The sequence below is a fragment of the Protopterus annectens genome, chromosome 15.part0 (assembly GCF_019279795.1).
Source record: "Protopterus annectens isolate FY-2018-M chromosome 15.part0, PAN1.0, whole genome shotgun sequence".
Lineage (NCBI taxonomy): Eukaryota > Metazoa > Chordata > Ceratodontiformes > Protopteridae > Protopterus > Protopterus annectens.
This window is the reverse complement of record NC_056749.1, coordinates 201,565,901-201,579,099: the sequence shown is the minus strand read 5'-3', so window position 1 is coordinate 201,579,099 and position 13,199 is coordinate 201,565,901. Positions and strand designations below refer to the sequence as shown.

At 44.0% G+C, this 13,199-nt stretch overlaps 1 protein-coding gene across 1 annotated transcript in view; it reads left to right on the top strand.

Annotated features, from left to right (window-relative positions):
* MSN (moesin) overlaps nucleotides 1-13,199 on the top strand; it is a 580,418-nt gene that overhangs the window by 355,212 nt on the left and 212,007 nt on the right. Inside the window, exon 7 of the mRNA XM_044057701.1 lies at nucleotides 458-554. Coding sequence (XP_043913636.1) covers nucleotides 458-554 — 97 coding nt within the window. The remainder of the gene's footprint in view (nucleotides 1-457; nucleotides 555-13,199) is intronic.

The following is a 13,199-nucleotide window of genomic DNA, read 5'->3' as shown; positions in this document are numbered from 1 at the left end:
CATTGGCTCTGCTTGACAGAGGATCAGTTGATCAATGGGGCGGTGAAAGCTGACACACTCTGGCTGGGCTTATAAATGCCCTCTGGCAGATAGCTTAGTACCTACCTATGAGCCTATGGAGGGGATATGTGGGGTGTAAGGGGGTGCTTGCCCCCCCCCCCCCCATTTTGAGTTTTCAGAAAGTTGAACTTATGGTCTTGACCATATGAAATTTAAGTTCGAAAGAGACTCTGACAAACGTGTGTGTATGTGTGTGTGTGTGTATGTATGTGTGTGTGTGTATAATATATATATATATCTCATGCACACATGCAGAAATGCATTTATTTAACATTAAATTGTTAGGCTACAACTATCAGAACAGAAATGTTTTGGATGTGCTGCATGTGGAGTAAGTGTTCTGTCAAGATTGAGAGTTTTGATGAACCTAGTAATGTAAATTACTGTCTGTCCACAGGTTAACTCCCAAGATTGGTTTCCCTTGGAGTGAAATCAGAAACATATCATTCAATGATAAGAAATTTGTTATTAAACCAATCGACAAGAAGGCACCGGTAAGAATATCTGTACAATAATTGAAAGTTAGAATTGAAAACAGAAGAAAATTAAAATCCATATTTCTAGATTTCTTGTTTTTACTGCAGTGCTTGGAATGTTGCTGTATTGTTCATTTCATAGTATTGTCAGTAGCTGTGCTAGACTGGCTTTTCTGGGATGGAGTAGCTCTGTATCTTTAACAGAATAGTGGAGTCTGTGTGTGTGTCTCATGCATTGTCAGTACGTATTCCCTTTATGTAATGCCTGCTAAACCTGCTCAGGCAAGATTACTTCGAGCCCTGTGCCCTTGTTGATAGAATGCTGGTGCAAGTTTTGTCTTCATACTTTACCTTTCCATGGATGGACTGGTATGATCAATAACTGCAGTAAAATGAGATCATAATACTCCTAATGATGTGGTGGGGAAAGTAGCGACCAGTATTTCAGCTGTCCGTGTATGTTATGGGTGAGATTATTAGTTCAGTTCAGAAAGGCATGAATTCTTGGGGGCATTTTTGAAAGAGCTTAACTAGAATATTACAAGGATTGTTCAGAAGTTCTGAACACTATAACAGAGGCAAATTGAATTAGACATGGATATTTAATATGGAAGTAAATTGCATAATGTGATGGCATGAATTGCTGTAGAAGTTCAGCATACCATCCTTTTTGGCAGTTTTTTTGCAGATTATTAATACTGTGATCTGCAGTGAGAGTCACCTTGTAGTCGTGAGTTTGATTCCTTTCATTCTTTGCCTCTTGTGTGACTTGGTTACTAAAGTAGGCAGGCCTACCAGATTACCCCTAAAAACAGGCCCTTGTGCGTACTGGATTTAGTTATCAAATAAAAACAAAAATGCCCAAGATGTGCCAGTTCCAACTTTGTGGTGTCTGGAGCCTCCCCAATAAAATCACTGAGTGGTGTAGAGTACATTTTTTTTTGGACAAAGGTGACATACTCCCTTTATCCTTTTTGGAGTGCTTATCTAGATCCATGTTTTCAGAGCTGGTTCACATCTGTGTCCCCTGTGAATGGAATGGGCAGTAGTGGTCACTCTGAGCCACCCCTCCCTTAGGCATGTCAGAACTGTCCTTTGAGTGGGGCACTCCAGAGAAGAGCCCATTCACCTGTTTTGGGAGTCACAGCCCTCGTGTTGGATTAGTAGATTACAACCTACTTTATTAATTTAATTTCCTTCCTGTTGACTGGAAAGAGTTCCCATCCTGTTGTGGAAACCATATCTTTGTTTAGGAACAGTTTTTAGTTGTTGATCTCCTCACTCCTTTGTTGATAACTAATGTACAAATGTGGCTTTCAGTGCTTTGAATGGTCTAGCTAGGGATGTCTTTCCTTTTCTGCTGTAGACAGCTGACACCTCATTCGTGTCTGGCCAGGGTTTACTCCCATTCTTGTCTGTGGCTAGCTTTCAGGATGGTTCCATAGGATGGTGCTTTGAACTGATAGACCCTTCATTTCCATTGTAAGTGGACAAAGTTCTGCACTGGTACAGAATGATGCTTTGTGCCATTAGTCTGCTGCTTCCATGGTTTCATTACAGAAGCTCTGTTTTCTGGATCTCTAGCTCCGCTTTGGTTTCCTGGTAGCTTCCTGCCCTAGGTTCTTGCTATTTAACTGGCTTGAGGTGTACTGTTGGCTGAGTAAGCAGTTCTGGGAAGATTGCTTTTTGCTCATTTTGGAGATTGCTTCCCTTCATGGGGCGAGGCAGGTATGCCTGCATGATGACAAGCTGATTGGCCTGACAACTTTATAGGTACCCCTTTGGGCTGAACTTCTTAACATCTCCACTTTGTAAGTAAACGCCACAAGTGACACTCATGTTCAAGAGAACCTTGTCCATACAAATTCATATTGACTGGACCATAGACTAATCCTCAACTCAAAGAAAAAAAATGCAAAATTGTACACTCTGGCGAACAAACACCCTTGTAACTACCATGCAAGTATATCCAGGGACAGTGAAATTTCTTTCTGCCGTCATGCATCTGCTGTAATTAGAAAATCTGTTAGACTTGTTAATTAAGGCAGTATCCACCAGGTCCAAGGAATTAATTACCCCCCCCCCAACCAAACGGTATTAAAGCAGTTGTGTGTCATTCCATCTACATGGTTTACCTGAAAAAAAATTCAGCATTTCCTTCAAAAAATCCCAGGTATGAGCACCGTAAAGCACTCTCGCCTTGAGTCTCTTAACTTCCCTAAGGTGGTCCAACTGTCCTGCAAGATGACTGTAGGGCTACTTGACTTTGTGCATGTTTGCAGAACTGTAAATACTACTAAATATTTGTTCTAAGGACCTAAATCCACTTTGCAATGCAAGTAAAACCTGCTGGTGAAATGGTAATCTTTCTAAAAGGATCCGCAGAGGTATGGAATATGCTTTTAGTCCAAATCAGGCAAAACAAGTACTTGGATGTTTTTAAATTTAATTTAGACTGAATTTGTAACTAACTTCATACCTGGACAGACCCCACAATTCCTTATGGACAAGGGTCTTGATAACTAAAGATTAGGTGTCAAATCTTTCAATTGTTTGCATAATATGAACCTATGAAGATGTTCCAAATGCTGTTCATTCTGCAATAGTGAAAATCCTTCAATATCTGCAGTTGTAAGTTACTAATACATCTTTATCCTACAACAATAGAGGTTCATGTAGAAAGACGCTCAGAAGTTAGTAGTTACTGGCCATTTTGGGCTAATTTCTCTTTCACTTCCTTGATATAAAAAACGCATTTGTGCAGTTTTTGCGCTTGTATTCTGCTCAGCAAGTGCCTTCCAGGTGTTCTGCAGAGTCTACAGCAGCATTGAGACAAAAGAGTGACTTTGGAGTGCTTAGTATCATTTTTCTGCTTTTCTTGCTGTCTTAACTAATTCCACCTAAAATGCCAGTTTTTTTTTAGCGAATCTGTGATTTAAAGAATTTTATTGCTACATATTGTATTTGCTGCCTGCACTTGAATTGTCATTTTTGTGTTTAAATCTCTTTAACTGTTGTAGGCTACACACTAAAGTGCGATAGCCTTTTCTGTGCATTTAAAGTTTTGTTTTGATTGTATCTACTGTTTTCTGAAAAAACAAAAAATATATACTTGTTACCCGCCTTTCTGAATTAGTATAGTCCAGTTGTCAGGTTATTGCTGAATCCAGGGCTGAGTTCCAAGTTTCTGTGTTGCCCATACCTTACTTTGATAGAAGGAAGTTTCTCTGCTCACCTGTGAGAGAGGGGAGCTTTGAGCAGCCTATCTGTCCCTGGAGGAGTGGGCTGAGTTACAAGTTTGTGTTGCCCCATACCTTACTTGGTTAGAAGGAAGTTTCTCTGCTCACCTGTGAGAGAGGGGAGCTTTGAGCAGCCTATCTGTCCCTGGAGGAGTGGTTTCAGCCCAGACGTTAGTAGTTTATCGGCCATTTTGGGCTAATTTCTCTTTCACTTCCCTGCTATAAAAACCGCATTTGTGCAGTTTTGTGCACCGGGCAGTGCCATTTAGCTAGAGTTAAACTATTCTCGTCTCCACGAAGTCTACTCTTCAATTTTTCCCTTGGAACTAGACAAACCTTCAACTTTAGCACTCAAAACCATTCATTTCACAGTCAAGCACTTGCTTAAAACTCATAGCAAGCACTAATTAACCCTAGCACTAGACCCCCCTATACTGTCCAGAAGGACAAGGCTCTCTCTCCGTCCCCCACCAGCCAATCAGAAAAAACGCTTACTCTACCTATTCAGGCATGTCCAAAGGGCAGATGTTCATCGTGTTTCACTGTTGCAGTCATTACATTTGGGTAATCTGCTGGCAGGTTGCCCTCAGTCAGCCTGATTAACAAAGTCTTGGGGCCTGTCGGTTGCTGTCCCGTCTTCCATGACGTCAGGGGTATAAAACATGCAGCAGACGCCATTACATCAGTCTTTCCTGCCGCGTGTTGCCCGAAGCAGAAGCGGTTTGCAAGTGCCAGTCGGCAGACTCCTGAAATTTTCGTTTTTGAGTTTCAGAACCGAATTCTTCAACTTAAAGCTAAGTACCCTGTTGGGGAAATTTTTTTCTTGCTCCTTACCGATGTCAGTAAAAGTTAATAATTGTATTACTTGTGGGAAGCAAATACCTCACAAGGATTTTCATTTGTATTGTATTCCTTGCCTAGGCCCTGACCACTACGTACCTTGCTGTCGGTTTTGTGTTTTATTTAATCAGCGCACTATCTGTCGTCGATGCATTTTTGCTACTAAATATTTTGGTTCTCAGTTTAATTACCCAGAAATGACGTCTGCTAGCAATCCGACTACCAGAATACCGAACAAACGCAAAGAAAGACAGACAGGCCGTTGAGGTCAAAAACCGCCGACAACGCTTCTCCTAAGCCAGTCGCCAGTACTCAGTGAGTCACTTTCGCAGCCCGATACCCACTACTTCTGATTCGCAGGCCTCTACTGAGACCCATTTGGAGTCCAGTATGCTGCGAGATGCTTCACATATGGAACTCACGGATGTCTCCTACTTTGGATGGGTCTGGAGCCGCTGAGCAGGCACCGGCTTCTGAGGGTGTATTCAGGCCTACAGACTTGCATATTAAACAGACTCCAACTTCATTGCTAAGGCCTGAATCTCGATCTAGGTCTAAAAAACAGACACCCAGGCCACATGTTCAGGACCCTATGCCTAATAAACAAATGATCAAAATGGCTGAAGATTTAATTACTCTAATCAGGGGTAGTCAACCCCCCCCCCCCCCCCCCCCCAATAGGCCTAGGATTGAATTTGAATCTTCTGAACAGGACTTTTTCTTCTGACTCTTCTAATCTGGATTTGTCCATGCCTACTTATGAGGACTGATGCAGAAGAATCCATTCCCTCTGCTACTCCACCTGAGGATTTCTCTTTTGGGGAAACTTTACATACCTTAAGGGAACATTTCCACTGGGAAAGTCAGGATTCCTCTGAATCCAAAAAGAGGCTTAAGGTTTTCCTTCTTCCTCAGCATAGGCCTTTGGCTATACCTCCTGTACTAGCCTCCTGTACTAGATATTGTTGATGTATTTTCGGAATCCAGTATGGCCCCTGATTCCTTGCCTCCAGCCCCCTAGCAAACCAGACCGGTACTACAGGGTTCCTGAGTCCCACAAATTACTTTTCAAAAATCCTGTTATAGACCCTGAAACCATTTCTCAGGGGCCCAAGGGCATTAAGGCTTCTACTGCTAAAAATCCTACCCCTTCTGATAGAGACTCCGGGGCGCTGGATAGATGGGGTAAAAGGGGTTTATACGTCTGCAACCTTAGCAATCAGGGCTTTAAACTGTCAATTCCATTTGCTAAAATATCAACAACATATCATGGGACTGCTAAACAGAAAATGATGTTGATTTCTGACTGTGTGGAGAATAACGATTTGCAGGATTTATTGCATTCAGCTGAACAAGTTGGTAAACATACTTTGCAATGTGGTTTTGATTCCTTAGAGGCCTCTTGTAGGGCTGCTGTTACTGGGTTTGTTCTTAGAAGGCATGCATGGCTTAAGGAGCAATCTCTGCCTGATCATGTTAAAGCAAAACTTTTGGATGCTCCTTTACAGCAAGACAATTTATTTGGCAATAAGGCTGAAGAAGTTCTAAAAAAGATTGAAGATAAAGCTAAATCTATGCAAAGTGTGAAAGATTTCTTACAAGTGCAACCTCCTAGATTTAGTAGGCATTGGCCTACTAAGAACTGGTCCTTTCCAGCTCCTTCCAGAGCCACTACAGCCAAAACCCAGACATTCCAAGACCACCAGGTTTCAGTCCCAATGGACTTTCAGAACTAAGCAGTGGGGTGCCTCCACTTCCAAATCTGGAATCAGGGCGGCAACACCGTATGGTAAAAAGTCTCAATGACTTCCCTTTGAAATTACCAAGCACTTGCGTCTTAGCCGCCCATTTGGGGGGGGGAACTGGCTCTTCATTCAAGAAACTGGCCACTTATAACCCAGGACAAATGGGTTTTAAATAGTGTCCCAGGGATACAGATTTCATTTCCACACTGCCAACTCTAAACAGGTGGCCAAACCTGCCCCCAAATCAGTGGGCAGAGGCTCAGAAACATTCCCTCCTAAACATGGGACCTATTCAACTGGTACCAGAACAGGAATAGGGACAAGGTTTGTATTCCAGAATTTTCCTGGTACCCAGAAAAGACAAATCATGGTGTCCAATTCTGGACCTGTCTACTCTAAACACCTTTCTGGACATTCCAAAATTCAAGATATGCTGACTCTTCACCAGTTGCTTCCTATGCTAGGCAAGGATGCCTGGTTGGCAACTCTCTACTTAAGAGGCTTACCTGCATATCCCTATCAGGGAATCTTGCAGAAGATTCCTTTGCTTCAAAGCAGGCTGCATGCATTATCAGATGTCCTTCATGGATGCATCTGCAGTCATAACAAATGGGTTGTCCTGTCGTCAGGCAGCCCTTCGGTCGGCCGGATTCCAAAGTCTGGGTCCGGCTTCGGCTGATGTCGCACTTCACCCGACGTCATCTCTGCTGGTCTTCGGGTATAAAGGCATCAGCAGACGCCATTTTCCTCAGTCTTTCTTGCCGCGTGGCGCCTGAAGCAGAAGCTGTTCGCAAGTGCCGGTCGGTCAGATCTAGAGATTACTACTACCGAATACTACTTCGAAGACTTCTAAAAAGCTAAGTACCCCGTTGGGGACTCTTTCTTGCCTCAGCCGATGTCAGAAAAAGTCAATAACTGTTTAACTTGTGGGAAACAAATACCTCATAAAGATTTCCACTCTTATCGTCTGCCTTGTTTAGGCCCAGACCACGACGTAGCAGCCTGTTCGGCCTGCGCTTCCTTCAACCGACGAACGCTAAGGCGTCGGTCGGAGTTTGCTGAACAGTTTTTCGGCTCAGACTTTGCTTACATTATGCCGTCGGATCCTCCGACTACCCAAATTGTTAAAAAAACGCAAGGAAAAAGACCGACACTCACGGTCCGCGGTTTCGGCCGAAACCACGGCTAAGCAAGCCGCGAGTGTCTCTGTTTCAGCCGAAACCGAGAAAACTGGTCAATCTTCAGCCGAATCCATGGCTACTACTGAGGCTCCTGCTACCTTACCTGAATCGGCCTCAGAAATTTTGCCTACAACTGTGGTTTCTAGTGAGTTATCAGACACCATCCCTTTGGATGTTTCTACCCCAGCACGTGGTGCTGCTAGACCCCCTGCAGCCTTGTCTATCAAGGACTTTGCCAGGGCTAAAGCAGCCAAATCTGCTAAGTCAGTGCCTGTTAAACCTCCCTCACACAGGCCCACTTCTAGTTCACAAATGCTTACTCTGGCAGAAGATTTAATATCCTTAATTAGGGGATCCCAATCTCACCCAGACAGGGCCTCTCAGCCCCCAGAAAAGAGACCTAGGACAGAGCCCCCCGAGCCAGTGTCCTCTGATGATTCTGCGGAAGACTCCGACATTACAGAACAGCCAGAGGATCCTTTTTCTACTTATGAAGACTCCGATGCTGAAGAATCCATTCCAGCTGCCTCTCCACCAGAGGAATTTTCCTTTGGGGAAACCTTACATGCCATGAGAGAACAATTTCAATGGCAGGGACAAGATTTCTCAGATTCAAGAAAAGGCTTAGGACTTTTCTGCATTTACCACAACATAGGCCCTTAGCTATACCTCCTGTTTTGCCTGTTGTGGATGATGCATTTAATGATGTCTGCACTGCTCCTGATTCTTTACCTCCAGCCCCTGCCAAACCTGATAGATTTCACAGGGTTCCAGACACTCATCACCACCTATACAAGGCCCCACTGGCAGACCCCGAAACTATTTCCCAGGGGCCTAAGGCAGTAGCCTCGACCACAGCAAAAAACCCTATTCCTTCAGAAAGGGAATCCAGGTCCTTGGACAGATGGGGGGAAAAAGTTTACACCTCTGCTACTCTCTCAGCTAGAGCTTTAAACTGTCAGTTTCACATGATCCAATACCAAGAGTTTATGCTTGATCAGTTAACTAAAAAAGTATCCTCTGATGAATCTATAGATAAGAAATATGTATTAGAAATGGTGAATAACATACAACAGGTTAGTAACCATTCCTTAAAATGTGGCTATGATGCACTGGAGGCTTCATTTAGCTCAGCCATGACTGGCACAGTGATAAGAAGACATGCATGGTTGAAAGCAGGTCTTACCGGATCATGTTAAAGCTAAGCTATTAGATGCTCCTATGGATAAGGCCAGTTTATTTGGTACACCTGCCCAGCAGGTAATGAAGAAAATGGAAGAAAAGGCAAAATCTGTACAAACAGTTAAAGATTTCTTACAGGTTCAGCCCCCAAGGTTTAGCAGGAACTGGCCTGCCAAAAATTGGTCCTTTCCTGACTCCACAAGATCCCAAAGGGGCAGGAATAGACGCTCCAGAGGCAGAAATCAATCCAGAGGAGGTGCCTACAGAGGACGACAGTGGCAAGGTAATAACAGAGGCACAGACACAACCACTACCACTGCAACAGGACAATCACAGTGACTTGGCTCTAACTCCGCCTACCAGGGAGCAAATAGCAGCACCATTAGGCGGAAAATTAGCCTTATTTTCGAAAAATTGGCACTATATCACAAAAGACAAGTGGATTTTGCAAACCATAGACCAAGGCTACCGGTTCCACTTCCACACCTTACCAGTAAAAAGAGGAATGCCAAACCTGCCTCCAAATCAAAAAATAGAAGTTCTACAGCAGATAATGGAGTTAACAAAGATGAGAGCTGTGGAAAGAGTACCAATAACAGAACAGGGCAAAGGATTCTATTCCAGACTCTTCCTAGTACCAAGAAAAGAAAAAAGTTGGAGACCTATTCTCGACCTGTCCATCTTAAACACATATATCATTGTCCCAAAATTCAAAATGCTGACCCTACAGCAACTTCTTCCCATGCTGGGCAAGGAGTGTTGGCTGGTAACTCTAGATCTCAAGGAGGCATACCTGCACGTCCCCATTCGACCAAATTGCAGAAGATACCTCAGATTTCTTGCAGGATCAGAGCATTATCAATTCTCAGCATTGCCCTTTGGCTTATCTACTGCGCCCAGAGTATTCACAAAATGCCTGGCATCAGTAATCGCTCACTGCAGACTACAGGAAATCCAAATTTATCCATACCTGGATGACTGCCTGCTACAAGCGGACAACAAAAGCAAGCTGACAACAGATTTACAAAGGGTCATTTACTTGCTACAAGCCCTGGGATACACAGTCAATTTACAAAAGTCAAGGCTGATACCATCCCAAACAAGAACATTCTTGGGCGCGGAATTGGACACAGTAAAACAAATGGCATTCCTAACTGCAGAAAAACAAAAAGAACTCCCTCATTACTTCTTGGCATTAACAAAACAGAACAAACTAACAGCAAGAAAAGTTCTGCAGGCCTTGGGCTTCATGGCATCATGCATAATCTTGGTCCCACATGCCAGACTGCATATGAGAAAACTACAGTGGTACCTAAAGAATTTATGGTCTCAACACAGGCACAGCCTAGAAGCAGAAATACCACTAATCCCATGCCTAAAACAGGAGTTCCTATGGTGGGCTCAAGCATGCCAGTCAAACCCAGGCCTACCCTTCCACAACTTTCAACAAGCCAAACCATCACAACAGACGCCTCAGACCTAGGATGGGGCGCACATGCTGGACAAATGCGTGCAAGGATTGTGGACTCAGGACCAGCTGCACCTGCACATAAACCAAAAGGAAATGCTGGCAGTAAAACTGGCAATCCAAAAATTCAGACCATTCCTCAAAGAAGGCCATTTGCTGATAAGGACAGACAACACCACAGTCATGTGGTACATCAACAAACAGGGAGGCACTCATTCATACCCCCTATGCAGAATGACTTTGGACCTTTGGAATCTGGCACTCAGCTACAACATCCAGTTACAGGCAATATTTGTACCGGGAAAAGAGAACACCCTAGCAGACATGTTAAGCAGAACCACCTCGGATGCTCACAAATGGATGCTACACCGGACATCTTCAAGACCATCACAAAGAAATGGGGAATGCCACAAATAGATCTATTCGCTTCCCCTCTCAATCACCAGCTCAAAAAATTCTGCACAAGGACATTCCACCCACTTGCATGGAAGGTGGATTCGCTCTCCTTCAGCTGGAAAGGTCTGACAGCATATGCATTTCCACCTCTTCCCTTGATACACAAGGTATTACTGAAAATCAAAGAGGAACGCCCAAGGATAATCCTGATAGCTCCGAACTGGCCAAGACAACACTGGTACCCATTGCTGAGGAGCATGTCTCAGGAGAAAATGTGGCCAATACCCCTGATGCCTTTGATAACTCAGAACAACTACAGCATCATGCATCCAAACCTAAAAACTTTGCAACTGACTGCCTGGAACATCACATAGCAGCAACTAATCCAGATCTTTCCCAAAGGGTTAAAGACATTATCCTTGAAGCCCGCAGACCTTCAACAAGAAGGAACTATGCAGGAAAATGGAAAAGGTTTGTCATTTGGAGTGCTGAAAGAGGAAAAGATGTGTCTAATATAGATATTGCTAACATTCTGGAGTATTTGGCAGAGCTTCTACATACAGGCCTGTCCTACTCCTCCATCAAGATACATGCATCAGCTATTTCAGCAGAATACAGCTTTGATCCACCTGTCTTTTCACATCCTCTACTCAGGCAGTTCCTCAGAGGGATCAAGAACGTAAAACCTCCTAGGAAACCACCATTACCAGCATGGGACTTGAACTTTGTGCTAGAAAAGTTGACACTCCCTCCGTTTGAACCAGCAGCAACAGCAGATCTACAGCACCTGTCATGGAAATTACCTCAGCAAGGAGGGTTTCTGAACTACAGGCCTTAATGGCAGTACAACCCTTCCTAATCTTCCATCAAGATAGGGTGTCCATGAAAACTAATCCTACATTTATGCCTAAGGTGGTATCCAGAGTGTCTTTAAACCAGGCAATCCACCTACCTACCTTCTTCCCCAATCCACAAAACAGAGGGGAAAGAATGCTGCATACCTTGGATGTACATAGACAGCTACGCTACTACCTGGACAGAACCAAAAGTAACAGAAAAACTGACCAGCTTTTTGTAGCCTGTGCAACAGGAAGGGAAGGAAAAGCAATTTCCAAACAGACAATCTCCAAATGGATAGGAAATTGCATAAGATTCTGTTACTCCTACCATGGAAAACCAATTCCACAGAACATAAGGCCTCATTCTACAAGGGCTACAGCCACTACCACAGCTTTCTTACGAGGAGTGGCAACCAAGGACATTATTGAGGCGGCTACTTGAACCTCCGTGCATACATTTGCCAAGCATTATAATTTACCTCTGTATTCTAGATCCCGAGCAGGGTTTGCCACTGCTGTACTGCAAGGGATCCTAACCACACCATAATTTTTCTTCCTCCTCCCCTAGTTGGCTATGGTATTCTACCCATTTGTTATGACTGCAGATGCATCCATGAAGGACATAGTACAGTTTTGTACCTACCATAAATGTAGATGTCCGAACTGGATAGCATCTGCAGTCAGGATTACCCTCCCTCCTTCCCCTCTGTGGTACTCCTAGGGTATTTACCCTCCAAATAGCTAGCTGGGGGGGGGGGGAGTCTCTTATGGTGTATTTGTTTGTATACATGTACATACATGCTTATTTTTTGTGTTTGCCTTCTATCTTTTTGGAAACATTGGCATTTATCCAAAATTTAGCCTTCCAAGAGGGCAACTGGCATCTGGGGCAAGAAACACTGAGGAAAATGGCGTCGGCTGATGCCTTTATACCCGAAGACCAGCAGAGATGACGTCGGGTGAAGTGCGACATCAGCCGAAGCCGGACCCAGACTTTGGAATCTGGCCGACTGAAGGGCTGCCTGACGACAGGACAACCCATTTGTTATGACTGCAGATGCTATCCAGTTCGGACATCTACATTTATGGTAGGTACAAAACTGTACTTTCTCTGCACTGCCCTTTGGCTTGTCTACTTCGCCCAGGGTTTTCACAACGTGCCTGGCTCCAGTAATTGCATTTTGCAGGCAAAGAAATATTAAAATATATCCATACCTGGACGATTGTCTAATTCAGGCAGAAAACCAGGCAATTCTTCTAAAACATCTGGCGTTTGTAAAAAGACTTCTAACCTGTCTAGGGTACACCATAAACGCAAAGAAATCTCAACTGGTACCCTCTCAAAAAATTACATTCCTGGGTGCAAGCTTGAATACAACTGCCCAGATGGCTTTCCTTAGGCCAGAAAAGCAAATTCATTTGGTGACTTACTTCAAACAGGCGGCCACAAAAACCCTGCTATCTACAAGGCAAATAATGCAAGCCTTGGGGTTCATGGCCTCATGCTTCTAATTCCATATGCAAAACTGCATATGAGGAAACTTCAGTGGTACTTTATGGAGTCAACATTCACAGCCTGGAAACAATGATTCCTATCATACCTTGCTTGCGCCTAGAGTTCCTGTGGTGGGCAGAGGCCTGCCACCAAAACAAGGGACTGCCATTCACACTATCCCTGCTGCCCAAACCCTAACTACAGATGCATCAGACTATGCGTGGGGGTGCTCATCTGGCAGGGAAGTGCATTCAGGGCAAATGGAGCCCAAATCAAAT